General features: G+C 38.3%; 3 protein-coding genes across 7 annotated transcripts; 2 read left to right on the top strand and 1 right to left on the bottom strand.

The window, feature by feature from the left end:
• Positions 1–395: 395 nt before the first annotated feature.
• On the top strand, positions 396–3,481 carry LOC126377963 (proteasomal ubiquitin receptor ADRM1). 4 transcript variants are annotated; one of them, XM_050026000.1, is made up of 6 exons: positions 396–530; positions 629–959; positions 1,069–1,280; positions 1,409–1,611; positions 2,061–2,335; positions 2,836–3,481. In XM_050026000.1, exons 2-6 carry the CDS (start codon positions 630–632, stop codon positions 3,100–3,102), a joined length of 1,287 nt encoding a protein of 428 aa, XP_049881957.1. In that variant the 5' UTR covers positions 396–530; position 629; the 3' UTR covers positions 3,103–3,481. The 4 variants fall into 4 exon arrangements, with proteins under 4 accessions (XP_049881957.1, XP_049881958.1, XP_049881966.1 ...); XM_050026001.1 differs by having other exon boundaries at positions 416–534; XM_050026009.1 differs by having other exon boundaries at positions 443–538; positions 2,061–2,299.
• Positions 3,482–5,901: 2,420 nt separating this feature from the next.
• LOC126376156 (transcription factor HIVEP3) lies at positions 5,902–24,727 on the top strand. 2 transcript variants are annotated; one of them, XM_050023358.1, is made up of 7 exons: positions 5,902–6,242; positions 10,061–10,135; positions 16,680–19,959; positions 20,039–20,206; positions 20,299–20,543; positions 20,629–20,819; positions 21,754–24,727. In XM_050023358.1, exons 3-7 carry the CDS (start codon positions 16,699–16,701, stop codon positions 23,451–23,453), a joined length of 5,565 nt encoding a protein of 1,854 aa, XP_049879315.1. In that variant the 5' UTR covers positions 5,902–6,242; positions 10,061–10,135; positions 16,680–16,698; the 3' UTR covers positions 23,454–24,727. The 2 variants fall into 2 exon arrangements, with proteins under 2 accessions (XP_049879315.1, XP_049879323.1); XM_050023366.1 differs by lacking the exons at positions 5,902–6,242; positions 10,061–10,135 and adding an exon at positions 14,143–14,508.
• On the bottom strand, positions 24,647–27,380 carry LOC126376166 (DNA-directed RNA polymerases I, II, and III subunit RPABC4). The gene is made up of 3 exons (XM_050023380.1): positions 27,164–27,380; positions 26,739–26,831; positions 24,647–24,772 (listed from the first exon to the last, which is right to left on the bottom strand). The coding sequence occupies exons 1-3, from the start codon at positions 27,225–27,227 to the stop codon at positions 24,750–24,752; spliced, it is 180 nt and encodes a 59-aa protein (XP_049879337.1). The 5' UTR covers positions 27,228–27,380; the 3' UTR covers positions 24,647–24,749.
• Positions 27,381–27,856: the final 476 nt, after the last annotated feature.

The following is a 27,856-nucleotide window of genomic DNA, read 5'->3' as shown; positions in this document are numbered from 1 at the left end:
ATTTGTTTGATACGTTTGATACAATCGGTCAGTTTATCAAATCAAACGCGTTTCACAGGTTTTATTCCTATTCCTAGATTATTCCGACTCAAGAGATAGGTTGAGTAGGAACAAATAGGATGCGATGCATACAAATAGTAATAAAGCGTCTATAGCTCAGAGCAATATTAGTTATTGCTCGGAGGTTTACTGCCACATCGGATTTATCAATGATTTATCATAAGTCCGTCAACTCCGTCATTCGACAGACTCGTGGATACTTAGGCGTTAAGTGTGGGGTAAGTTTTTGTTTAGTGATACGTTTTAGATTTTTAAAGTTGGTCTGGCTGGTGGAAATTGGGTGGATAGCTAATAAATATCGTAGTGAATTATTATATTCTCTTTGGTTAGTATCATATAATATAACTGTTGGCAACCCTGTTCATGACGTCACAATTTTCTTTAGTTTATGGTTGAAGACAAGACATTTTATGTTGTGTCATTATAAATTGTAATATTTTTTGTTAGCTGAAATCAATTTGGATAAAAATGTAAGTAGGTATATAAACTTCTATAATTCTAGTAATTTACCAATTGAAGTTTTATATCTGTATGGCTTGTAGTACCTATATTGTTATATTGTTGGCAGCATGTCTGCGACGGCATTATTTGGGAATACTTCGGCCCTCGGAGGTAGTTCTGGGGGCAACAAGCATTTAGTGGAGTTCCGAGCTGGCAGGATGACATTGAAAGGGCGAATGGTGCATCCCGACAAGAGGAAGGGTTTATTGTACGTGTACCAAGGAGAGGACTCGCTGATGCACTTTTGCTGGAAGGACCGCACCACAGGCGAAGTGGAAGATGATCTTCTCATTTTTCCTGATGATTGCGAGTTTGTACGCGTAAATGAATGCACTACAGGCAGGGTTTACGTTCTTAAGTTCAAGTCGTTCTCGAAGAAGTATTTCTTCTGGATGCAGGTTAGTCATTCTATGAAATTTAGTGGAGTTACATATTCATAAACCCAACTATTGGAAGTAATTGTAAATTTATCTATTGTAATGTATTATTATGAGATTAATTCAACAGGAACCAAAAACGGAGAAAGATGACGATTACTGTCGCCGCATTAACGAAGCATTGAATAACCCGCCAACTTCTGGAGCTCACGGAGGGAGTGGTGGTGGTGCACAGGATGGAGAACTGAAAAACCTGCTCAGTAACATGTCTCAGCAGCAACTAATGCAGCTCTTTGGAGGCGTTAATCAAATCACAGGCTTAACTTCCCTGCTTGGAATGGGGTTTGTTTCAAATTTAATTCATATGTATAATACCTCACAATTTGTACCTCATTGATCTAAATGCTAAAATATATCAATGTTCCTGTAATCCTTACTGCTCTCACTATATAATTGTCTCTAAATCCCAGGAGCAACAGTGGTGCGACAAGCGGGCGTCAGTCCGGCGGCGGCGGCAGCAGCGGCAGCGGCAACAGTTCGCGCGGCGGCAGCGCGCCCCGCAGCGAGCCCGCGCCCTCCACGCCCGCGCCAGCGCCGGCCGCACGGCCCGCGCCTGCTCGTCATGCGCCCACAGCCACCCCGCCTAATACCGCCAGTGCGACGCAACCTCGCAGTATGTACTATTTTTTGAGCTACTGACATATCCTATCACTACTTGGGCTGAACTGCATGAGACTGAGACTTGTTAATATAATCCTAGGTGGCACAGGATGACTCTAGCCTATTGTATATCTATAGTTATCATGTAATGATAAAAACAAAGTAGTCTTGTTTAACACGTTAACAGTCCCCATACAAGCGTTTCAAAACATGCCATATGTCCAAATGAGATATTATATTTTTTGGCTTTCGTTTGTTATTCAATGTGACATGTTTTTGACTTTTTCTATTTATAAGGTCTTTGGCTACAAGTCCTTTATGAAAATATCAACAAATTTTACGAGTCCGTGATTTGACAGCCCATAAAGCTGCACTGGTCTCGTGTACCTCCGCTCCCCGTGTGCCACATACGGTACACCGGACTGTTAACGTGTTAAAAATCGATTTTGTGTTTTTTTTAAGGTGGTCAGATTTTCCTGTCGGATTTGCAACGTTACTTCTCGGGGCTGGGCAACGCTCCGCCGGAGGGCTCGGGCGGGCAGGGCGGCGCGGGCGCGGCGCCGGCGGCGGACGCGGGCCGCGTGGAGCTGGGCGCGGCGCTGGCGGCGCCCGACGTGGTGGCGGCGGCCAGCGCGCCCGCCAGCGCGCAGCGCCTCAAGCCGCACCTGCCGCCCGCGCCGCCCGGCGGCACGCAGGACGATGTAAGGACCACACTGCTCTCACCGCAGTTCGCTCAGGTGAACCATTATGTATTGCGCACCCGCTTCGGACGCGCCGCGACGGCGCCGGGACGACTCGCGGTGGACGCTTAGGGTTGCATGCTTGCGGGGTGGATGAACGACTTGTCTGAATGACGTGTTATATGCTCGAAACGTGCATCTATTGTACTAACACGTATTATTTCGCTTCTTGTTTTGTTTTTATTTTAGATTATTTTCAATCATAATCAGTTTTCGATGTGGTGTGTGGATAATAAAATTAAAATTGCACAAGAATGTACTGTGAATGGTAGTCATCTGAATGTTGATGGTTTGTATGTTCCATTTTAACATTATTTTTTATCTCTATATGGGATAGATTGTGCTTTATTTTCATTTCGCATTTAAGTTTAAAAAGTAAATAGATTAAAAAAAACATTGCCTGTTTTAGTATGCTTTGTAGTTATAATGATTTGTCTGTATGATAAATAAATATGTGTTGTATTTTATAAAAAAATAATGTGATGAGTTTTTTACAGGCTGCGAACCAGTTTTCGTCGGCGTTGACTTCTGGACAAATGGGTCCGGTGATATCGCAGTTCGGGCTGCCGGCTGAAGTGGCGGCCGCTGCTAACACGGGAGATATGCAGGCGTTCTTTAAGGCGCTGGAGTCCACGGCGAACCAGTCCGACAGCAGCAAGTCCAAAGATGAAGATACGAAGGATGACGACAAGAAAGACGACAAGCCGAAAGATGGAAAAACCGATGAGAAGAAAGACGGCGACGGTGCCATGTCGTTAGATTAATTTCTTTGTCTATTGCTGCTATCTAATTCAGCATCTTTTGGAACCAGTTGCTGATGGTTCAATTTATTTTTATTGAGGTTCTTTAAAATATTAATCCAACCAGAATGTAATTTTAAATTTAATACGAACGAGACTACTGTATAATTTAATTTTTAGGTTCCTTAGATTGAAAGTGTTATAGATTTGACCTTTAGGCAAATTGTCTATTATCACTTTGGCTGTCATCATACAAAAACTGGCAGTAAATATGAATGCCTTATGATTTTTGTAGGTACTTACTTTCGTACATAACATTTCTTGGGGTATTTAGTTTATCTATAATGTTTTTAATCCTAAGTTCCAATGTGTATCTCGGTTGAAAATAAAATGTACTCTCATATTTTGGGACTATTATTTCAAAACATTTTCTAGTAATAGTAATTTACCATAACACGTAAAAACGTTTCGTAATGTTACAAAGACATCGAAACCTAACTGTCAGTGCGCAAGCAAGGTGATAATTTGTACACAGTAATAACTGGGTAGAGATAAAGTTTCGGAAGCAGATAAAAATATTTTAATTTTGTACTTTATTTTGTTATTAATTTTGTACTTTTTTTTTTTGTTTGATGAATGTGGAGGAAGCAAGTGAAGTGTACCCCGTTGGGAAATAGGCATGAGTTTATGTATGTATGTTGTACGAGATTATAAAAAAATCCAAAACAAATGGATAGACAAACATTATTATTACATATTTTTGATCTACAATCCAATAACTTTATCGCTTTAGTTTGATACAGACTAAGAATCATTACATTATATTCTGACAAAGAAATCGTATAAATCAGAATGGCAGGTGTACTGTTTGAAGAATTAATGTACTATGTGTGAATTTCAATATACTTCCGAGGAACGAGAGCAATTAGAGCCACAATGGTGGGTATATGTTGTAAATAAGTTATAGTTATTTAATATTTACCAAACAAATGTACCTCTGGCACCTCACAAAATTATAATCTGAATCAAAATGAGATGACTAATATTAATAATTCAAGTCCTCATATAATATACAATTGTTTTGTTCTCATCGAATTTTGATTCAGATTATATTTTGTTAGGTACCTATATTGAAGAAACATTTGTTTAGTAAAGGTTATATAACCACAACTTATCTATTACTTTCTTTTAACTCTTCCACGAGCAGAGACCATGGGTCATTGATGGTTCATAATAGATAGTATGACACCTTGGACGCGGAACGTCATTAGACGTTCTGTCCTTGAAAGTGTTAACATACACCCACCATTCTGACCGTCAGGAGCGCGGCTCACTTTATTATTATAAATGCTCCCGTTCCATGGAGTTGTCATATGGACATTCAACAGTTACATAATGCAGCAGGAAATCCATACGCGAGTTTTTTTTAAGTGATTGGAAATGAAAAGAGAGCACCGCGAGATTCTCGGTTCCCTCTCTTTATAATTAAGTGTGTTACGATCGCCCGTCACAACAGTCGATCTACCCCGGTGGAAACTAAGTTGACGTTCGCTGCGGAGAGGACCCCTACACTATGAGTTGACAGGTTCTGCACACCAATACATATACAAGCTTCCGGGCAGGGCGTATTTTCAGATAGGTGTCTAAATATAAAAATTCTAGAGATTACAGTGCAGATCTATTTCTTCATATTTCTGCCTTCAACATTAAATTGACTTGATAGGGAGATAAATCTTGCGTAGACCTAGTAGGTCACTCACACATACACGCGTGTAAAAGCACAAGTTTAGTTGATTGTATGGAGTGGCCGCTGTGCCTCTGATTGATGCTATACAGTATTTGGAATTTCTCTGGTATTTACCAAAGCAGTTCAGGAATAATAAAAATACATAAACAGTCGCCTAGGGCCTCCCTCAAATCAACAATCTTGATAATAAAAAAGTTTAGATCGCACGTCGATAGGAGAGCCATCTATAGAGCATAACGAAACTTGTAAACAACCATATACACATACTACAAATTAGAAAACAAGCTATAGCTTGTTGCTTCTACAGAGGGCGCTGTCTGCGCTAACTGAGGACTAGGTCGCTGGATATAAGTACAAATTATTATTTTTGTAATAATGTTTCATGAAACAAACCGTAATTGATTAAGATTTATTTTAACTTATTAAAATTAAACATTACATGCATAGATCACTGCTGTTACGTTTTGCGTAAAATTAAATAAACACAAACTAAAGAATATGTCTACTTGATATACCTAAATCAGTCAGTCATATTATATTTTGAATAAAATAAATTATCGATGATCATGTATTACTTTAAAGATATCACACTAAAACTACAGATGGCGCTGTAGAGATATATCTTCATTTTAACCCTCTAATTTCATGGATAACAGACATAAGCAACTTTTATCTTTATTTTTCGGTATAAATGAGGGCCCTTGTTACACCTAGGCACAACTCACAATACATCTACCTATTATTATTCTTATCAAAATAAAATGTAGCAACATAATTTTATACTATATCGGATCCAAATATCAAGCAACAATTATTATTTATATAATTATGTACCCTTAGCAATGACAAAATAGGTAACTATCACATTGCATCTGAACAGCGCCATCTATATTTTTTTAGGAAACACAGCCTGGAAAGTCCCTCATTTGAATTAATACTCCAATGATTCCGTAGAGCCTGTGGAACGAGAGCCGTTTGATTATTTGAATATGTGTGCGTGATACGATGTATGTCGTGCGTCGCTGTACATCTGTTTATGTATCTTTAAGTGGTAGTACAGTATAGAAAGGTATTCATTCTCTCTCTGTCTGTGATCAGCATTACAGCACGCTGCGCGTGTTTTCCGTGCTCCGCTATATTTTACGTTTTAATATATTCATTTTTTTTATGTTTAAATAAAATACAGTTTTCGAAAGCGAGAATTGAATCGAGAAGACAGTGTTGTGCCATTTATTATGTAAACAAACACCGAAACTAGTGTGATGGAATGGGCAAAGGTTTTGCAAGATGTATGAGTAACCAATGACCGCAGGGCATCCCTGCACCACGGCGCGCCGCGCGGGGCTCGCGGGTGCGGGCCGGGGCGGCTCTTGCAACAATGGCTACTCGGTCAACACTATCTGCTGACTTTTGACAAGTGAGTACCTACAGGCGCACTTCATTTCATTCTAGCTTACAATAATAAGGTCGTAGGTATAGAAGCTAATACTACGATAACTGGTTTTTAAGAAATTTCTTGTTTGCTCTGTAATGTAAACAAGTTTCGCGGAATCGAAAACCACGTCGTAGACCTGTTGAGTCAAAGGCGACTAATAGCAACGTAAATAAGTATGGTTACTTTCAAATTAGTCACCGAAATACTTGTGGTGTTATAGTAAAGGTTTTTCCTGCATTCCATTGGGATCGTGTTATATCATTTAAAAAATGTGATCATTCAGATCAGAGTTTTAGATGCAGATTCTATTGAAAGCACAAGTGCAAATAGGATATTGAAAAACTGGCAATATACAACTTCGTTGTAACCTAGCCAACTTTGCTAGTGCCAGCGAATTCTTTACCTTACGACACACGTATACACATCTTAAGTAGGCGACTATTTCAACTGGTTTTTGACCCGCGATCCCAATTACTGACTCATGCTATTATTGAGTAGGTTTATCCACCAATGCCACAACGAAAGTCGACGGTTCAATAACGTACACCTGTCCTTATTTGAAACTATCAGAATAAAGGGCTACAATAAACCGGTTAATAGTTTATTAATTATGGTTGCGGTTGTTGCTGTAATTCATTATTTAATTTAATTCAACAAAGCAAATGTTATACCTAGAAATGTTTAATCTCGGAATAACAAACGGGCAACATGGTACTTAAAATGCTGTAGTTGGTCAGCGTCGTCGGCAGGCGTTCAGATTAGAGAGCAGCTACAGAGCGGTGGACGGTATAGGTGAGGTATTCGCGGCAAGTTGGCGCGGGTGCGCGTGACCTCGAGTGGTGCGGTGAGGGGGAGGGGCGCTGGGGAATCCTTCTGGCGCCAGACCGGCAGCGCTGTCTGCCCGCTCCCCGCACCGCGCGCCCGAGCCGGCCCACTCGAAATAGATGCACGGTGATTTACGCCTCGGGCGTATGAGTAAATATGCTGCTCGCCTGCCTGCCTTGGCATGTCCGCCCGCCCCCGCCGCGTGCCGGTCGCACTCCCATCTTGCAGTCTCGTACGCCTATCGTCACCCTCTGCCGATCAGGCGCAGCTCTAGATTGCGCTCGTTTTGTTAAGTGTCGAAATGGCGGCGATAATGTGGCATGATCACGACATCAAATATACTATAACGTCATGTCATGACAGCGGAGAGGATCCGTGTGACGCAGACCGTCTTCAAGGTGATATCGAGTCAATAGGTACTTAATTAAGCTAATGTAGCGATAGTTATATTACACAACATATATGTAATGTAGACTGAACAATGAAAACAAGTTTAGTATTTATAAAAAAAACTTTCTTTAGTAGATAGTTTATCACTACCATGATAAAGTCACTTTATAATATCAAAGATAATTTGAACAAACACGGATGGATAACCAAGTAACAGGAAACGCGATTCTCAGAAACAATGAACATGTTCTCGTAACGAGTTTCCAGTCAAGCAGAATTGTTTTTGCCTCGAGACCACTCACTGCTGGTTGCTCTCCTTTGCTTAACATAACTCAAGGCTTAGTTTATTTACTATAACCAAATGCAGTACAAATAGATAAATTAAATAACTAGTAGGATTTACCTATTGGCACACCCCGGACACTCCATACAAAAATCTCATCCTAACGCGCAAGTGCGAGCGAGACAGACTGTCTGCGCGCTCCCCTTTACTCCTAAGCGGCTTACGGCTATTTAAATCTAAAGTATTACCCAACGGGGGTGAGGTCAGCCCGATAGGAATTGGTGCAGGACGAATAATTTTACCCTTATATACGTAGTATTATTCTTTATTCTAGGATACTGGGTTCTATTTAATACTAAGCAAAACGTTGTAAATTTTAGTCAGAAATTCTGGTATCATTCCAGTGACTGATTACAATGTTAGTTTTTACGTACTTACCTATAAGTGTTAATGTGTAGAAACAAATTTGCTAAGTCATAGAGCTACGTCACACGATGGCGTCGATGCTTAGTATGAGTAGTTAAATTATCATGAAACTTGCAATTTTAGACGTATGAAGGTAAGCTTAATTGCAGCAATTTGGATTGCAGTCGTTGTATCCCATTGAATGGCAGGCTCCATTAGCAGGCAGGCGGCGGTGGTGGTCTGGTGGCGACAGTGGCTGGGAACAAAAACCGCCGCCCGCGACCGGTCCCACAGGTTTCCGTTCGTGCCACCTCGCCACAACCACTTGCTGTCATTTTCCATTCATCTCGTTTAGCTCTCCTAAAAACATATCCAGAGTATGTGTTACATTATAATTTTATTCCAACATTGCGTTAAAGTAGGTACTTATTTAGTTTGTTACAATAAAAATGTCTAATACTAAGGAGAATCAATGTATGAGTAGGCGTATGTCGCGTCACTATGTAAAAGTTGGATGAAGTAATTTTGATAATATAGGTTATAAATTGCCACGCGCCTGTGTAATTACTAATTGTTACTACCTCTGCTGTGGACCAGTCTTTCGAAAGGTTAAACTGGTATGTTATTAATTCTATAATATATGTTGTACGTCTAAATAATGTAATATTATACTTATAAGTAAGTACACCGGACGTTTGTGCAACGCATCAGCAGCCGCCGACGGCGCAGGTGCATTGTCGCTCCCTTAATTTACTGGCTTAGTGACTTCGAAATAAATTCTGTGTTTATATATCGTATGAATTTTAAAACAGATAGGAAACTTTCCGGCTTACTTTTTAATAGGTAATGCTCGTTTGATTCGATTTAGTCAACTAAGTATCTGTACTAAACTCGCAAATTTATTTATATAGCCTGTCGAACAGTTTAGTTATTCAAATTAATGTATTAGTCGGTGTTCAGTTATCACTTAAACACACCGTGATAGGTGCACAAGTGTACGTAGTATAATTAATTATGTAAGTGTCGCAGAGGCCGCCGGGAACACAATGCCGCGTGACCCTTATTGAATTTTGTTTACGTCAGCAACGGTTGGTTGAGGACATACTTTCTGCACAACTCGCAAAACAAATTCACTTTTACTGATATTAGATTATTTTTGGAATCTAATATTATTTAAATCTAAAAACAGAAAAGCATGTTATAAACTCGTGAAGCCGCAGTTTCTATAAATACGTTTCAATCTAGACAGGTATACGAACTAACTACAAAGTTAAATAATTTAAAGACCTATGGGGAAGTGTGATTACAATATAATAATACTCTTAATCACAATGTTCAATTTTAATCAATCAGGGATTGCTATGGTAACGGAAAGCGCGTAGGTGGCATTTTGATGAGCTCCAAAGGGACGCCATTATAGGTATTTACGCCTTTCGTAATTTTTGTTAACGATTAACCAAAAAAAAGCTAGGCAACCCCACAGACGACGCCATTTTGCAAACACGAACTCGTAATATAACACAAAACACAATTCGTCAAAAATAGCTTTGTGCGAGGGAAGCGAGGAGATTCCTGGAAATATTGGAATCGTAAATGTGAAAAGGTATGTTTGCGCCGAGCGGCTGACGCGGCGGTCGGGCGGCGCGGCGCGGCGCGTGCTATGTTTCCTGGAACCGTGCGCCCCGGCCGGGGCCGAGCGGCCGTCCCAAGCACAACATAATAGTAAAGGGTACGACGGGTTTAGCTGTTGATGTATACATATAAATCAATAACTAGGTAGGTATTTGCATAAGCCTTATTAGAGTCGCAAAACTGTTGAAAATGTGGCAAAATTATATTTTTTGATTTAATATGAACCTATAATTTATAAATTGACAGTATGTTTAAATCTTTCCAGGTATTCTTGGTGAACTACAATGAAGCTAAAAGCTACGGGATAGCTGAAAGATAACAAACTAATTTTAAGCAGCAGGTAAGCGTTACATAAAATAAGTTTTCTTGCAAAAAATGCGATTAAATACCTTTTATAAAAATCTTTGCCAAAATGCGTAGGTTACTTAGACGTAGGTAACCATATTTATAGCACTGGTAGGTTACTCTCTTTTTGACCGACGTGACAGTATTTTTTGGAAGCAAGCCACCTTTTGTTGGATTAAACTCGTGAGTGGTTATCATCGCCGTTTCATTATTGCGCGTTACATATTAACATTATAAATCACACAGAAATGCGTAGAGTGCCACTATGGTATTATAATAATAGGATTCTTTCCTTGTGGCATTTAGTACCTATTACCTACTTACTGCGTTTCACGAGAACATGAATTTTCATTTTATTATCACATTAAGAATAATAAGTTCGTTATCACTGTTGATAGTAAAATTTGATAGGCGGAGAATATTACCCATACATCATACAGAATGTGATAAACACATTTGTGAAATACAACATTATTTTCATTCGATTCAATATGGCGACTTTCAATGTTATTCCTGAAGTCAATAGAGACGTGCAACTCTTGACAGAAACAAAAATAGTTATCTGGCAAACAGCAGGCAATGTGTGTGTTTGGGAATGCAGTTCGGAAGCGGGAACACCTCAAATGCTGGCGACTGTCCAAAAACCCCAATGCGTTCTCCGGTCTCTCCCAACACACGTACACAAGAGCATGATGTCAGGAGACTCTTGTCAAAACTATTTCTGTTAATTCTAAAACGACACTTCCAAAAATGAATACACGGCCAATTCATAATAGCGGCAAACAATAGATTACGTTATTATACGAATCACAACAACAAACAGCGGCACACATCATCTTATTAGCGTAACATTTTCCAACGAATGTAAATCACAATGATCGATCTGGAGGAAAGACTTGCAACAATGAATAGGGTATTTATTTGATCAAGTGTTACCGAGCTCTGACTCATGAATATTATTGTCGCATTCATACATATGGCGTATTTTGGTCGGTAAATGTGAACGATGGAATTCGCAGAGGATGACGTCATTCTGTTGATTCAAGTTGCTATAGTTTATCCACAAATTTAATAATAATAATAATAATAATAAAAAAGTTTATTCAGGTAAAATCTACGACACACATATACATTAACAGTATTACATTAATAGTATTCTACCACATTTAAGAGAGTGTAACATTTTGCTTTCCTTGGTTTGAGCCAATCTGCTTATTCGCAGTAAGTAATAAGTAATATGGACATTAATAAACACATGTATCAGTCGCACCTGGAGAAACTCCGGAAGGGTGGGAGTTAAACATTGGCACGTTGTCAGCAAAACTCGTGTTTCTGCTAATTTAGCATACGAGTAACTTGAAGGTCGCAATTTCGAAATATAGATTGATATTTTCGTGTTCAGTGCAAGTATTATCAGCTATTTATTTTTTCGAAAATTTGGAAATTTGTCTTAACCACCAGCAATAAAAACGTTTATCATCTAGTCTTCGGGGGGTGAGAAGTATGTCCGTCATTCCCATATTTTAAGTTAACATTCTTAATAAAATTCCTGTGTGATTGCGTGTCATTTAATTCGCGATTAGGTAGATATAAATAAATAATAAGTAGGCGTTACGTGGTCATTCCACAGAAAGCCTAACATGGAGATCGGTTTGCGGGGCGCGGCCGGTCTCGGCAGCCAGTCGGCATAGCGGTCGGCCGGCCAGCCGATGACCTGGATCCGAGGGAAGCCTGTAAATGGTGGGGATTGACGCAGTGTTGCACGTAGTGTTTGGTTTTACTTTGCCTTTTTCAAACAGGTTTATTTGCTCAAACCAAAAATTATGGAAGTAGATTAAGTATCAAAGAAAACTTAAGCACGTCGAGGAATACACTATAATATTGTTGTCTCGGTTGCTGTAGTTAACGTTTGCCACAAGACGGGTTTCCCGCCCACGCGACTTCGTGGCGCCCGACCGACGCAACACATTTATTCAATAGCCGCGATGCCAAATGCCCGATGTGGATATATTATTATTAATAAGTTAACTGGTCCAATTCAAACGATGGTTTCTCCGTTAGAAACGTTAAAACTCCGGTTATATTTTTATTTTATAAGTATATTGTCGTGCGTGATGGTGTCTGTTTTTTTTCTCACGAAATAGCTTTGCATTCATGGATTTTGGATGAGCTATTATAATACATAAATTATGCTTAGGCGATCTTTGACTTTCTTCAGAATAGAATAGATACACAAAATATAATAGCAGACATTCTCCGTGCCGCGTGGCTCAAGGTCGTGGCGTGACGTCGACATTCGGCAACAGGCGAGAACGGCAAGTCGCCAACCAAACAACGCAACAAGTGCCCCGCGCTCCGCACCTCGCATACCACTCGCACAACCAAACAGCTGTCGCAGCAAACGCATCATTTGCATTACTGCTGGCGTTTAGACCTATGGAGTCAATTGTACAATACTAAATTTAAAATGTTAAATAAACAACTTGCATTGCAGCAACTCAACTGAAGATGTTGGATGAATCATTAGCGGAGAAGCTTTTGAATCGAATAATTTAGCGAGAATGTCATAAACAGAATCATTACGTCATTTATGCATAACAGTAGATTAACTACTAAAGCAATCGCAAAACAGTTTTATGCATGTTCTTATTTTATGGTCATGGGGGAAACGTGATAATAAGAGAAACCAAATTGACGAAGCATTATTCGTTACTAATACAAATATTCCACTAGTCCCCATCATCCGCATGCTAAGGCCAGAAATACTGAAAATGATGATGATTGTTACACGCATTGGCAGTGTCTTGTACAATTGGAAGTAGATGGGTGATCGTTGATCGTCACAGATGAATTTGGACATAATGTGATAATATCCATCCAAGCACAAAGCACGGTCGGTATCGTGGCGGAATATCGCCCGCTTCCTGGCCAAGTTGTTCACGATCGAACGACTGCGTGCTATCAGTGAAGCGCGTGCGTCATCGCCTCCGCACCGCTGATAAAGCGGCTACCAATTATCATTGCAAATAATGTGTTTATACATTCGTATCTAGCGCGAGCGCCGTTGTGGAGTTTCTCCACTTCGGAAATTATCGCGAAGCTTAGTAGGTACTTGTGTAGATTAATGTCCATAATGACGCCAACCTTATTTGCTTCATCACCGAGCAAAATTATAATGTCTATACATAATTTTGATAAAGGGGTCTTACCAATAGATAGGGAGTTCACGAGATAAGTTATATATCGGGGTACGACAACCAAACGATATGAATAATGATCATTATTATATTATAAATTCGATGTAGGGTTACAACACTTCTTCAAGATCAACTTAAATAATGGACCGTAACTACACCATTACTCCACCAACAAAAGCGCAGCTCTTAAATAGAGAGAGAGAACTACACCATTATGCAGAGTACCTATCCAAGCCAAGGTATTATTCGGTGTTGATTATGTACATGTAAGAGAATGTTAATAAATGGACGGGGGCATACAAAGCCAATACCCGTTCTAGTCGAGCGCAACCGTTACAAAATCAGTGCTGCATGAAAATAACATTGCGTGTCGTTCACATTGCGGATAAATACTATAATGCAGAGAATGGTACTATTAGACTACCTCCAATCAACTTATCAATCGCGTTAGACTAGTCTTGAAGATTTTAAAAATGAAGTCTTAAACACACACGGATACAAGATTGGTCATTCATTTTCAACGTACCTATAACAGCACTACCAAATCCATTTAAACTGTTCTTTTTTGCTGCTAAAGATGATGCCGTAATCGCAGTGTTAAAGTCCGTGCATATAATAGATGTATAAATAGATTACGAAGAACGACCGATCCGGTTGCGGCGAAGGAGGGAGATAGATAAAACGCGACATGAATCACTATTCACAGTAGGCGCAGAGTCAGTGAGGGGCGCGGGAGGGGGCGGGCGCGCGGGCCGAGGGGGGTCAGCCGTACAGCCGAACGGAACGGAACGAGCCACGACAAAGTACAAACAGCAGTTGAACAGACATCCGCGGAGCGCTGACGTGCGTCGCTTGTTACTAGAATGTGCGATCACCCGAGATACATTCACAGCCTGCAGACTAATTAATAATTTAATTACCTATTCACTTGTCAATATTATATGTGAAAAAGAAAGTAGTCTCTGTATCGGGGCGCCGTTGAGACACGAGTGACGATTTTACAGGTGTATGAATGTGTGAGTGGCGTGGATCGTCGCGCAATTATTAACGATGATTCACTTGTGCGCGGGTGAAATGCAGCCTATCGGACTTGTTGACATTACTTCTAGAGTCGTAAACAAATGATATCAAGACTGAATTAATATAATGGTGGATTGATCACATTTCCGCGGTAAGAACATCATTTTTAATATCTCTTAGTTACCTGAAAACCTATTTTAACTCTCGCAATTATTTTATCCCATTAGAGGCGTAGCGTTGAGTAAAGGATGATTTAGGTACTTATATATTTTATTAGAGAAATAATTATTTCTGTTTACATTTTTATTACCTTTAATATTTCATATATGGCGATAGATAGGTCAGGGTTCGAATGATGATTATATTATAATAAACAAAGTCAGATAATGACTGGACTCTACTCTTATCAATCAATAACTGTATTCAAAATACTTTCAATGACAGGTTTTTCTTGCTGAAAACAGCAAAAAGTAAGTGTTCAAGTATGGAATTAAAGTTTAATATGGACTGTGTACGGGAAATACCTACTTACAACACAATTGATTAAATTACTACAGATTTATTTAGCTTTTGTTATCAACAATTGACATGAACATCGAATTGAAATCTAAAATGAAATAGGTAAATTTTGCAAAACTAGGCTAGAATTTTTGAGTTAATTCTATAGGTCATTTGGAGTTTTTTTAGTAGAATGATTGATTATGCCTCTAACTTCGTAATGGTTGTAAACAGTACCGGTACCTATGTCGGAACTACCTAACTCGTACTAACGTGGCTTTCAATAAGTATCCCTCGCGTTTCAATAGGTAGCAAAATAAAGAAGTGGGCAAGTGGAACGAGATGCATAATATCGCCTCTTAGCGTTTGAACTTTCGGGAAAGGTAAAGGCAATTCATGTCGGCGCGGTGGCGGTGGCGGGAGGCGGCGTGCAGGCGGACCACGACTCCATACAGGCGTCGCCAGGGCCGCCTGGCTTGGCGCCAGGCCGGCGGGCGGCGGCCGCCCGACACCCGGGATTCCTTTGTCTCATTACAACACAAGTATTCGTGTCGCCACCCTTCTCTATCACGCCTGCATCGTCATCATGTATCTCCTATCAATTACGTGGCCTACAACTGATAATGTTATCAAAAAATATAAAAGAAACATTCATTAAAACAGCTCTTATACGCGAAAAGATAGAATATGCATCAAAACTGTATTTAACGTATATAATCAGGAGGTAGGTATATAACTTTTTTCCAAGAAAATAGAATCCCTCGACTTGTTAATAAAGAGCGCACACAGGCGCAGAAAGGCACGTATACAACTTTGATTGTAGGGAACGTGTCTGTGTGTGTACTGCGTAATGCGCCTATTTGCTCGCTCGTTCTTGAACGAGCAGAGCAGCTTGCTTGTCTCTGGTTCTCAGAAATTGTAACGCCTTCTCGGAACGTACTAACACAGCCGTCCACTAGCGAACGACTGGAGTGGAGTGAGCATAAACCGAGGTCGCCGCCGTCACACAACTACACATGCGTTTGGTTTGTCTAGATAAACACCCACACCCGCACTGAGAATTCTCGCATCTCACTCGCTTCATGCTTGGGTACCTGTTATTAGCATTGGAGCGAACATATTATTGAATATTTGTTATGTTCCACGAAAATAAAAAACTGAAGTTAATACTTAACACTAGCATATTTCGTCATAGGATTGTAAAAATTAAAAAGTAGTCTTATGTAGTAGACGCAATAAACGCAATTTCATAATTTATCCAACGTCATAAATAACAGTATGTATTGTATTACTATAATATGTTTATGAGAAATGAAGTTGTAGAAAATGGCGTTAGGCAAATGGGGCTATCCTCGTCTGTTAGCGCAAGTATGTAGCTACGTCACGATGATGTCACGCACCACACACCAATAGAAATAGCGCGGCACATGCGCGGTGGTTGCGTCAACTCGTACTCGTTCACCACAACAGCAAGACTATTTTGTTTTGTTGACGGTCGGTTCATTAAAACACTCGTACCTACAGCCTAAACATTTTTCATTAATATTAAGATTTATTTTTAGTGGTGTATGTCACGTAATGATAAATACACAATTTCTTTTTATAGTAGTTAAACTTATTATTTATTACTGTCGTTTAGTAAATTTGCTCATATGTGTAAATGTCGTTCATAGTACTATTTTCTCAAAAGATAGTTGTTTATTGTGACCAAGCATGTTTGATTTATAAAATATTTAACTTACCAAATAGGGTCATAACATCAAAATACTATGAGTGATCATCATCGTATAAGTTGTATTCTAAATGCCCTTCTCTTTCTTACAGGTATAAGATCGCGGGTACGATGCCGCTCACACAAGAGAAACGTTTGGACGGTAACTTCTCTAACAACAATGACCACAGCTATCTTCATAAAAAGTTCAAAAAAATGGCATCTACCATATCTGTCTTTCCGCCAAACCAACCTAAGGTTAGCGAAACCAGACTAAAAGCAAATATCGTAAACTCTGCTTGCAACAGTTCGATATCAAATGGCAGCATTGCAGCAGCTCACCCAGAAATAGAGAAGATAAAATTTTTTGATGCGGATACCAGAGATGTGGAGAATAATGTACAAACTAATTATAACGAAAGTAATAGATTAAGCAATGTAAATAATGTTCAAGTATCTGGTCAGACCAGTTTCACTGATGAATTTTCCAATAAGACTGAGAACCTTGAAAATGATTTTATCAGGGATGCTTATAATGGAGCATCAGGAGGGCGTTATATTTGCCCTTATTGTAAATTATCTTGTGCCAAGCCTTCAGTTCTTCAAAAACATATCAGAGCTCACACGAACGAGAGACCTTATCCATGTGTAACGTGTGGATTTGCTTTTAAAACTAAATCTAACTTATACAAACATCGACGATCAAGAACACATGCATTACGATTGCAAGGTGCAGACGTACCAGTCGCTATCAACGACGAAGACTTATCAGGCGAATCTGAAAGCGACACATCCATACCACCAACAACAAATTCAGATATGGGTTCTGAGCCTTCGGTGATTCGCTTTGAAATGCCCCGGCCTAATGAGTTTTCTTCACCAGAATTGACAAACGACAGTACCATATCAATAAGTTCGTCATCGAACGATAATAAAATGAAAACAATTTATAAACCAAAATTTAGAGCAGCACTTTATCAGGACACGGATGATAAAGATAAGCTAAAAAAGAGTATTTCGCAGAATGCTGAGTTTCTTACCGAACATATCTCTAAAATTATATCAGATAATGAAGCTATTGTTGACGTCATAGATACTCCTTTACAAAAGAAGTATGGCAAGATAAAACAAATCGCCGAGAGTAAACAATTTTTGGATAATACCACTGATTTAAAACGTGAACAATCACCACTTAATTTGACAAAAAGTAGCAGTGAAGTTGATAATTCCTTTAGAAAAAGGTCTCATTCAGAAAGTTTTTCACAGCTGGATCATCATAAGCACCCACTTAATCCGGAGGGTTCTATTATAAAGGACTTGCTTTTGAAAACTAAAGCCAATGGCATGATTCCAGTACCAGGTGAATTTGTGGATGGTTTAGGACCCCTATTTATATGTCCGCTATGTCAGATTATTTACAGAAGTGCGGAAAATTTGGAAGTACACAGACTGTATTATTGTAAAGGATCAATCGCTAACAATTCAACCACATTCTCCGCACCAAAAGATATTAAGGCTACTAGGCCTGAAAACGTATTTGTGAGGAGTAATTCCGTTAATGTTAGGTTACCTGAAACAACATCTAATACATTTCCCAAAAATACGAAATCGCCACCGCTGAGGAACAAACCTGATAATCTTGTGATCATGAAGCATGAATCGAATGAAGTCGTCGCTCCTCTGCCTTCTCCAGGACCACTACTTGGAAACACGAGACTAGTTGATCCTAGATCAATCACAGAATTACAGAGCAGAAAATCAGACAATATGAAAATAGCTAAGCCAATAGCTAGTCCAAAAAGGAGGTTAGATAGCAGATCCGACACTTATAGTCCAAGGTCTATTGAAAACATTTCGCCACGTTCTATCGATTTGTACCCACCACCCAAAATAAGATGTATTGATGCGAGTTCTGCAACACTGCGAGCATTAGATGAAATGTCGCCACATATGAGACATAATTCTACTTCTTTACAAATGTTTGGAGGTGAAGTAAAAATTGTTGATCATTTGGGCAGTACCACTACATTGCGGATTGAACCAAGTAAAAATCAACTTTCGCCTATCTTAATCCAGCAGAATCTTTCTCCTTCTAAGCTCGTAAATGATACAGAAGCTAGCAGCGTTGTCGTAAGATCAGGTCTTCATTCGGGTGGAACCATGGTACATAACCCTCCAACACCAAAAGAAATAATTGGAACCACTCAACCTAAAACTCCACGAGTAACACTCCAAATGTCGAGTGCACCTGTTGTTTCTACTATGCCGAACATTCACGATATCACGCATTTTCAATTTCCTCCACTGAGTGCGATTACGGCTTTTAATCCATTGACTTTGCCGCCGCTGAGTCCATCGTCATCTCCGAGCGGAGCTTCAACTATTCTACATGGAGGAAAACTTATTCCTCACGTTCCTGGTATACCCGGACCCAATACACCAGGTGTTTACATAGGGAGTCCTAAATTACAGTCAAAGAGCACAATAAATAATGATAAACCCTTACAATCACCATCAGAAGGCGCCCATACTTCGATGATGCCAACAAGTCTTGAGAAGACGACTGTCATACCTAAATACGAAAATATACGAGGCTCGAGGAGTCCTGTTCGACCAATACATGTAGAATCTGAAAAACAAAGTCAAAACCACGAGTCCTACAACGCAGAGCTGTCTCCATATGCGTCTAATGTTCCGTTAATAAAGATAAAAAATGTTGATGAACCTAACATTCTTCCAAAAATATTTTCAGCTAATGTAGTTAAACCGGTAATAGGCAGACAAGACCTGACTCTCAAAAGAAACAGTGATGGGTTGTCTAAAACGCCGATGCTAAAAGAGAATATTAATTACCCTTCCATTAAGAAAAGTAAGGAGAAATTACATTTTAATATCTCGTCCAAGAATGAAATGAAATCAGATAACGAAATACGGAACTTTAATTTTGAAAACCTCATAACTAAAGCTGAAATATACAATAATCAAATTCCAAGTTCGTCTGAAGTTCAGAAAAATTCTAACCCTCAAGAAATATCTACAGTTTCAACATCGAACGAAAGGTCAGAAACGGCTTACTTTCAAAAAAGTACTACCAAAACTGGTTCAGAAGAAAGGAAGCCCAAATTTTTAAGACCGTCTACTTTGCCTTTGAAACCTGGCACATTTACACCAAAAAGGCACCACGGAATCACACCAAATGCTAATACAATGCCTTTAGTATCTCCTGAAACTCCTCGCCCGGCAAAGGCCTACGGTCAACTTTATTTAAATGGAAATGCTTATACATATTTAGGTCTAAAGTGCTCGACCAAAGTATTTTATTGTACAATAAATCGGCCTCAACCGACTTATGTTCCCAATCAGCATTTCCTCTCTATGTACAGCAACTGGCAGGTACGTATATCTATGACAGACTATGACAAGTGTTACGCTGATGATAGTTGCATTATAAAATGCGTTAATTTGTTTACAGTTATTATCGGAGCTGACGCCAGACCCGTTGGGACTGTCAGCATCGTCTGCTATGTCTCTTTATGACTCACGTCATCGACCGCAGAGCGTGGCCGTCGCTGTGATTAAACAGGATCTCATATTAACTCATTCATCACAGTGGAATAAGAATTCCAAACACAACAAACAGGTAAATTGAGAGTATCCAACGTAATCAAGATGCAATTATTTGTTGTATATAATGTTTTTGAAATAAACTATTAACATGAATTATACTTTCAGACGGCATCATCCACAGACTGTAAAAAATCGGATGAAAGGTTGCAACCTAACGACAACGTTCCAAAAAAAGAGTTAGCAGGTGGTTTTGAAAGCAATGAAGAATACACTTACGTGCGTGGACGCGGTCGCGGACGGTACGTCTGTTCTGAATGCGGAATTCGTTGCAAAAAACCGTCTATGCTGAAAAAACACATTCGGACACACACCGACGTGCGCCCTTACACTTGCATCCATTGTGCTTTCAGGTAAATTTACTTGTATTGTATTTAAAAACTGTGTATGAATCATTACTTGGCAAAATATTTAATTTACCTGTTTTAATTATTACAGCTTTAAGACAAAAGGAAATCTTACTAAACATATGAAGAGTAAAGCTCATTATAAAAAGTGTTGCGAATTAGGTATAAACCCTAGCGAAGGCAACGACATTGACGGGGGAGAAATGGCGCAATCTGGCGAAACTGACGACGAGACAGAATCGGATGGCGACGAAGGCAACGAGGGCGAAACAGAATCGAGTGGTAAGTTGTTTTGTTTTACAATGATTCAAGTTCATTATAATCCGTGGCGTACAACTTGTACAAAAATGGCGGTCGTCGTCCGCGCAGGTAAGCGTCTCTTGTTGTCATGGTTACGCTCTGCCCGTCGCATCCCACCTCATACCGCACTTCAATAATTTGTCACTGCGCATTCAATGTCATTGTTCAACTTATACGCCGCAGATTTTACACTAGAGTTAACACGTTAACTTAATCACACACATCCTCTCTATTAGAAATTCTTTTTTTTATAAATTAAGTCTTTATCTTGCGTACATTACGTAGTTCAAATCAAAATATTCTTAAATCAATAATCGTACATACATATACAGGGTGGCCCAGAAGTTCACGTTCAAAATAAAAAATTAGATAGAGGGGCTCATTAGCTACCAGAAACACCCCCATGTATGTTCAGCAATTATTTACGGTTTAGGAGATATGACCCATTTTGTGTTTATTATTCTGCGGCGAAGTTTTAACAACTGTAACAATTTTGGTCGAATTCTCACTATGATTTCCAATAACTTTTTTTTTTATCTTTGATTTGACTGTTTTCATTTTTTCACCTAACGGTACATATCCTTAGGCATAGTTATGAAGTTAAATAAAATAATTATTAAGAAAGAGATAGCCACAAAATGATGATTTTTGAAGTAAGGTAGAAAATCTAGAAAAAGGTACAAAATGGGTCATATCTCCGAAACCGTAAATAATCGCTGAACATACATGGTTTCTGGTAGCTAATGAGTCCCTCTATCTATTTTTTCATTTTGAACGTGAACTTCTGGGCCACCCGGTATAGACACACGCCTATTTTCCACCGGGGTAAGCAGAGACTATAGAATTCCATTTGCTTTGTGTGTCAGGACACACTTCTCTTGCTTCCTCCACATAATTGTATTTTGTATAATTGCAGATACGGAGATATATAAATCGAGGCTTCCGGAACATGAAGCAGCACATTGCTTGCTGTCGTTGGGCGGATCTCGGCCGGCTACCTCGGCTACACCGGGTCTCATCACTAGTGCAAGGCCATCTACTTATCCCTACACTCCAACGGGATTAGAAATTGCAACACTAGATCTCAGTCCAAACAGACAAATTGTTAGGAGCGCCTCTGTGGATTCGGGAGACGCAGATAATGAACCGATGGATCTCAGTAAGAATGATGTGAAACCTACAAACAACACTACCGAAATACCGACGGCTAGAGAATCGAGTGTGCTTGCCTCTTTAGCGTCAAATACTGCCAAACTTCCTCAGCATCAATCCCAATGGATAAATGGAGAACCTATGTTACATACCTACTTAACAGAGAGAGCACTTTTAGATTCCAAAATAAAGCAAAGCCAACTTGCATCTAACCTTAGCAAAATGAGAAAAGTCGATTTAGAAAAATCTACTTTGTTTGCGGGAAAAGAAGCAAGCGGAGAAAGCTGTAATTTAACCTCCGCGTCTACTAGAACTGTAACTAGTATTACAACTGTCTCTTCACGTTTAATGACCAATACCACAACAGTAAATGACAATGATAATGTTATGAAAACTTCACCTGTGCCTAAAGACGAGGTGGTAGCCACGCAAAAAGATATTCCTGTACCGACTGTAGGTGTAGAATCTAAAAAGATACGAATACCAAATACAACGAATGCTGAGAACGCAAAGCACGTTGTTTCAGAGTATTTAAAACATGCAAGGATAAATCTTATAAAATCGCAAGAAGAAAACCCTCCATTAACCCACGATACACAAACTGATGACAGTATGAGTTCTAAAATAAGCATAGAGGAAAAAACTAAGGAAGAAACAAATATTTCAGAGCCTGACTCGGCACAATTGCCTGCACTTGAACACGATCCTGTTGCGAGAAAAGTAGTGATTGGAGTCGGTGGAGTTGCTTTCAAAGTGACTAAAGGAAAGGAATATGATAGTGGTTCCTACCCACCCGGAAGACTCATGGAAGATGGACGCAGAGTGTGCGATTTTTGTAATAAAACTTTTACTAAACCTTCGCAACTGAGACTGCACTTAAATATACATTACATGGAAAGACCATTTAGATGTAGCGTTTGCGCTGTGAGTTTTCGAACAAGAGGACACCTTCAAAAACATGAACGTTCAGGCTCGCATCACAATAAGGTTTCTATGACTTCAACATTCGGAGCAGCCACTTCTTTCAACCCCCGACCTTTTCGATGCTCAGATTGTAACATTGCCTTCCGAATTCATGGACACCTCGCCAAACATCTAAGAAGCAAGATGCATGTAATGCGACTTGAGTGTTTATTTAAGTTGCCGTTTGGAACGTTTACAGAAATAGAGCGGGCGGGCGTAAGTTTAACGGACATTGATACAACAGATTGTGCAAGTTCGCTAGCCAGTCTGCAGTCCCTCGCCCGCAAATTGCACGAGAAAGATCCAACGAAACTGGAGTACAGAGAACCTACCGGGACGTCGGCTCCGCCTGCGGGCAGGGTGTCCTCCGACGACGAAGACGCCGCCATGTCTTCCGATAGGACGTGTGACAGTGAAAGAGATAGTGAGATGAAGAATATTGATAGTAGTGAAAGTCAAAATAAAGAAACACAAGTTAATTATAGTGCCACAGATAATTAGTGCCAAAATTATACTAAGTAGGGTAATTTAATGTGCAATTTTGTTTCTGTTGTTATTTAAGGTGTAATTATTCATACTGGGGTTTGACTCAGAAGTGTGTGAAAACAAAATGATGCGCTTTAATTATATTATATATTTGTATATTTTATTTCAATGTAATTGTAAAAGTCTTGTAAATATTTCAATTAAAATAATTTTAATGTTGTTAAATTTGCTTCCGTTGTAAGGCTTACGTATTTGTTATAATTAGTGACTATAAGATGCATAGGAGTTACGCAGTGGAATATACTTCCGTGAAGTCGAGGAAGTTAAGAAATCTTCTGTTCCAAATTGTTCATCTGTAAAACTTACAGTAAAATTATGTGGTCCACATTTTAGGTAAAGTACGTTTGAAATATCAATGAAACATATTACAAATTCTTTAAAATATTATCAAGAATATCTTGATATTGTACCGTAATTACCCTTTTGTATGTATTTTTATAAAATATATACTATGATGTATTTACAATGAATAACTTCTACTTCCAAAATCCTTTATATTGACAACAATTGGCATATCAACTTCCATAAACGAAATTTAGAGTAATTATAAAAATCCTTGAAGAGTCTTCCATATCAAAAATAGAACTTGTGCTAGAATATTTGTTTACTACTTACTCTTCATTTGGGTGAATATTTGATAAGATTTTAACAATATTCATTTTTTACAATATTGTAGATAGTGATAAATATCCATAAAATCATATCTTGAAATGTATAACGAGTTGTAAATTGTTTCAGTTCATATTTGTAGCAAATATACACCATGGCCTATTATTATGGCTTCAATAAACTTTATATATTATGTGTTTTCTGTATTATAATATGTGTATGGCATTGTCGACGACTGGTAATAGACGCAACATAGACAGGCTATACACAAGGGCAGCTTTAAGCAGAGACTGCAAGAGTCAAGTCAATGGATTATGTTCTATGAAGGTTGTAATTTGTCACTCAGTGGCTTTTGCATCTGCTTAAAACTGCACATCTTTTGCCACTTGTATTATGTTTATAATTAAATGGTAATGAGACAACTTTAATAGTTGCGAAATACATGCTATTTTTTTTTCGTATTTTTGGTTTGTCTTAGTTATGCATAAAATGTGTACATTATTAATAAGATAGGTATAAAATAAAAAGTACTTGTCAAATATTTGCCCACATATTGTTTATTATACTATATGGATGGATATTTTATAATGGTAAGATTAATAAACTAAATGTAAATTAAATTTTTGTTGTCTTCTTTCTTCTTCATCGGGCGTCAAATACAACCACTGAAAATTTGAGTCAAGGAAATAATATGTTTAACAACATATTGTAGCATCACGCCTACACAGGTGTGATACGATCGACGACAGATACTCATCGCTCATATGTTCTTGTTGTTACATTTTATTTGGATAAAAAATAAATAAGTACGTCTAAAAGAATCGAATATTAGTGGAAGAGCTACTGGTCAATGAATCACTGAATGAAAGGGGATCTTCCAGTTTCTTTCTCACTTCAGTTTCTTCCCACATGTATTCTGCTCAAGCTCTGCTAAAGAGTGATTGAATGTAGTGTATTTGGGTATCAAACAATACAACACTAGTTCAAAAACTGGGATCACTGATGTGGGAAATAAAACCACCACACTTAAATGGGATTGGGCCGGACATGTTCACATGTATCCTGCTGAGTCATTGATGTATGGTAAGGTGGTGGTACTGTAAGGTGGGCGCGGATTGTCACGCAATGGGTGCTTTATGGGTACAGGCGTCGTGGTATTCCTCGAAAGAGATGGCGTGACGACTTGGACGTTTGCCAGAGGAATTGGCCGGAGTACGCACAGGCCCACGAAAAATGGGAAAAAGAATGGGAGGCCTTTGTCCAATAGTGAAATTTTGTAGGCAAGATTAGATTAGAAGTAATAGAAATATTTAACAACCTGCTTTATATAGTATAATATAAAATTTGGGTGAAATTGATAATCTTATAAAATATAAGTAGGTACAATGAAGTAGATAAAAATATCAATTCACCGAGAGTTATATATACTTACTTGTAAATATTTGTGTCACTTACACACTCACAAACGTTGCATGCCCATTCATCAGCACATTAGTTTAGTAACACCCACAGAATAAAGCAAAACTAAAGCATTATCTAAAATAAAAATAGTGATTGTTATTAAAATAAATATCATGCTATAACATTAATAAATACACCATAAAATAGCAAACAAAATTAAATAGCCAAAAAGTACACAAATTATACTTACCAATGTTGCAAACAAATTTAAAAAATAATAATTACCAAATGGTTAACTTTTTACCCTAATCTACATTTCAGCAAGGAATGACCCATATGAAAATACCTATAATTCAATTTAATAAAAAAAAAAAAATATTTTTGACAATTTTGATCAACAGTGTTTTTTGGTATTTAAGATTTAAAACTGGTGCCAATACTCAGAGCTGTGGTAGCGTAGTTGGAAGAATGCTTGACTATGACTATCATTGTGAAATCACAAGTTGAAACCAATGATCGGACAGGGAGTGTCTTTTGTGAAAAACCAGACCATTAAAATTGTCAGGTTGAGTAAGCAGACCCTGTGAAATGTTAACCCACTAAGGAGATGATGACTGGTGTTTAAACTTAGTTAATTATTATCAAGTTTAAAACATTAGTACTAGTCAATATAACAAAACTATCTTTTAACCACATTTTTAAACAAATGGGATATTCAATTCAAATTCAAAAATATCTTTATTCAGTAGGTAACATAGTTACACTTTGAATCGTCAATTTTTACATAACGAATGTCTCATCCGCCTAAAACTACTGCAGCTTCTCACAACCTGTATAGCCGGGGAAAAGAAGCTGCAAGAAAAACCTCGGCACATTAGGTACATAACAAGATTAATAATTTCAGATGTGGCAAATGACCTTTAGTTGTTGTATACCTACTGTTAAACTGAAATAGTAAAGTAAAATACCACTTCTTTGTGACATAACATTTATAGGTACAAAATTAAAGAAACAGCAAAAATTAACCAAAACATGCGACATTTAACAGTCAAGTGAAAATTATGAATGTCTGAAATGGTACAATAAATATTATGTGTGGTGTAAAAAGAATTAATCCCCTGATTTGCATGCTTTAGTAGAGTTAGTGGATAATCCAAAGTGTAATTCAAGGCAGCTTAAGAGTTAAAATTATGGAAATGCTATAAATATAGAAGGTTTTGAAAAGGATACATCTTTTGGTTCTCTTCTTGTACATGATCCGGTAACCACATTCCCTGCATCTAATGGGGTCTCTGGGTTTGATTTCATTCTCTCTGTGGCATTCTGAAATAGACATACATGAATATCAAACACAAAAAATTATATAAGATAAAGGGTTGTGGAAGGTTGGATGGGTTAGGCTGACATTGTCATATTATTATTGCTGGTCTTTCTACAAAAACTTAAATGTTATAATCCAACATAATCGGAGTGCTGCAAAACTTGTTTACTCTTTTTAGAAGCAACAGTTAATAAACATTTTCTTTGCCCTTGCAATTGAACTCTCAACTTTGTAATCTACAAAGTACCTATTAAGCCTCATAATCTATAAGCCTTAGTTTTGAACTATCGATAGGTACTTTCTTCCTAAGCAAAAATTTCAAAGAATCCCTTACCTCCACACACGTAGATCATAGGTTCTTTGGTTACTGACTGTTCCTTGTTTTTTGCGTCAGCCATTGTGAGGCCGTTTTAGTAAAAATATAATTTTAGTAAATGCTGATTTGTTCGCGTTTTAAATAAGGCCTTAGTTATTTTTTAAAAATATTCAATTCAAAATATCGCTATGCCGCACCACGCTTCCTTTCCTCTTGCCTGCCACAGACTAATAACAATAACATAATTAAGAGATATTTATTACGTATCAGACGAACATCCTTAGTACCTACTTACGTTTTATTTGATTGGTTCTAATGATACATGACAGTTGTTTTTTTTAAATAATCGAATTTCGCTTGGCATAGGATTACCTACGCGTCAAGCGGCCTATGTACAGGAGAGGGATTTTCGAAAGATAGGGTCTTGTTACCGGGATCGGCATTATTCTATAGATTTTAATTCGACTTTGAAACAAGTAAAACTAAGTAGAAACAAGAAACTATTTCAAAGTCCCAGATAAACGTAAAATCTGTAGAAAATAATACCCAACCCGGTAACAAAACCTAATGACCTCTTTTTTAAGTTAGGGCTCGGTTGGTGGGGTTAAAAATATGTGAGAGATTATTCATTAATTAATTTATTTTTTATTTTTTTACAATATTTTATACGTGATACAAGAAATGGTTCTTGCATCGGAGGCAAACACTTTT

This window comes from Pectinophora gossypiella, chromosome 2 (genome assembly GCF_024362695.1).
Source record: "Pectinophora gossypiella chromosome 2, ilPecGoss1.1, whole genome shotgun sequence".
NCBI classification, from domain to species: domain Eukaryota; kingdom Metazoa; phylum Arthropoda; class Insecta; order Lepidoptera; family Gelechiidae; genus Pectinophora; species Pectinophora gossypiella.
The sequence above is the reverse complement of the archived record's forward strand: the minus strand, read 5'-3'. Positions and strand labels throughout refer to the sequence as shown.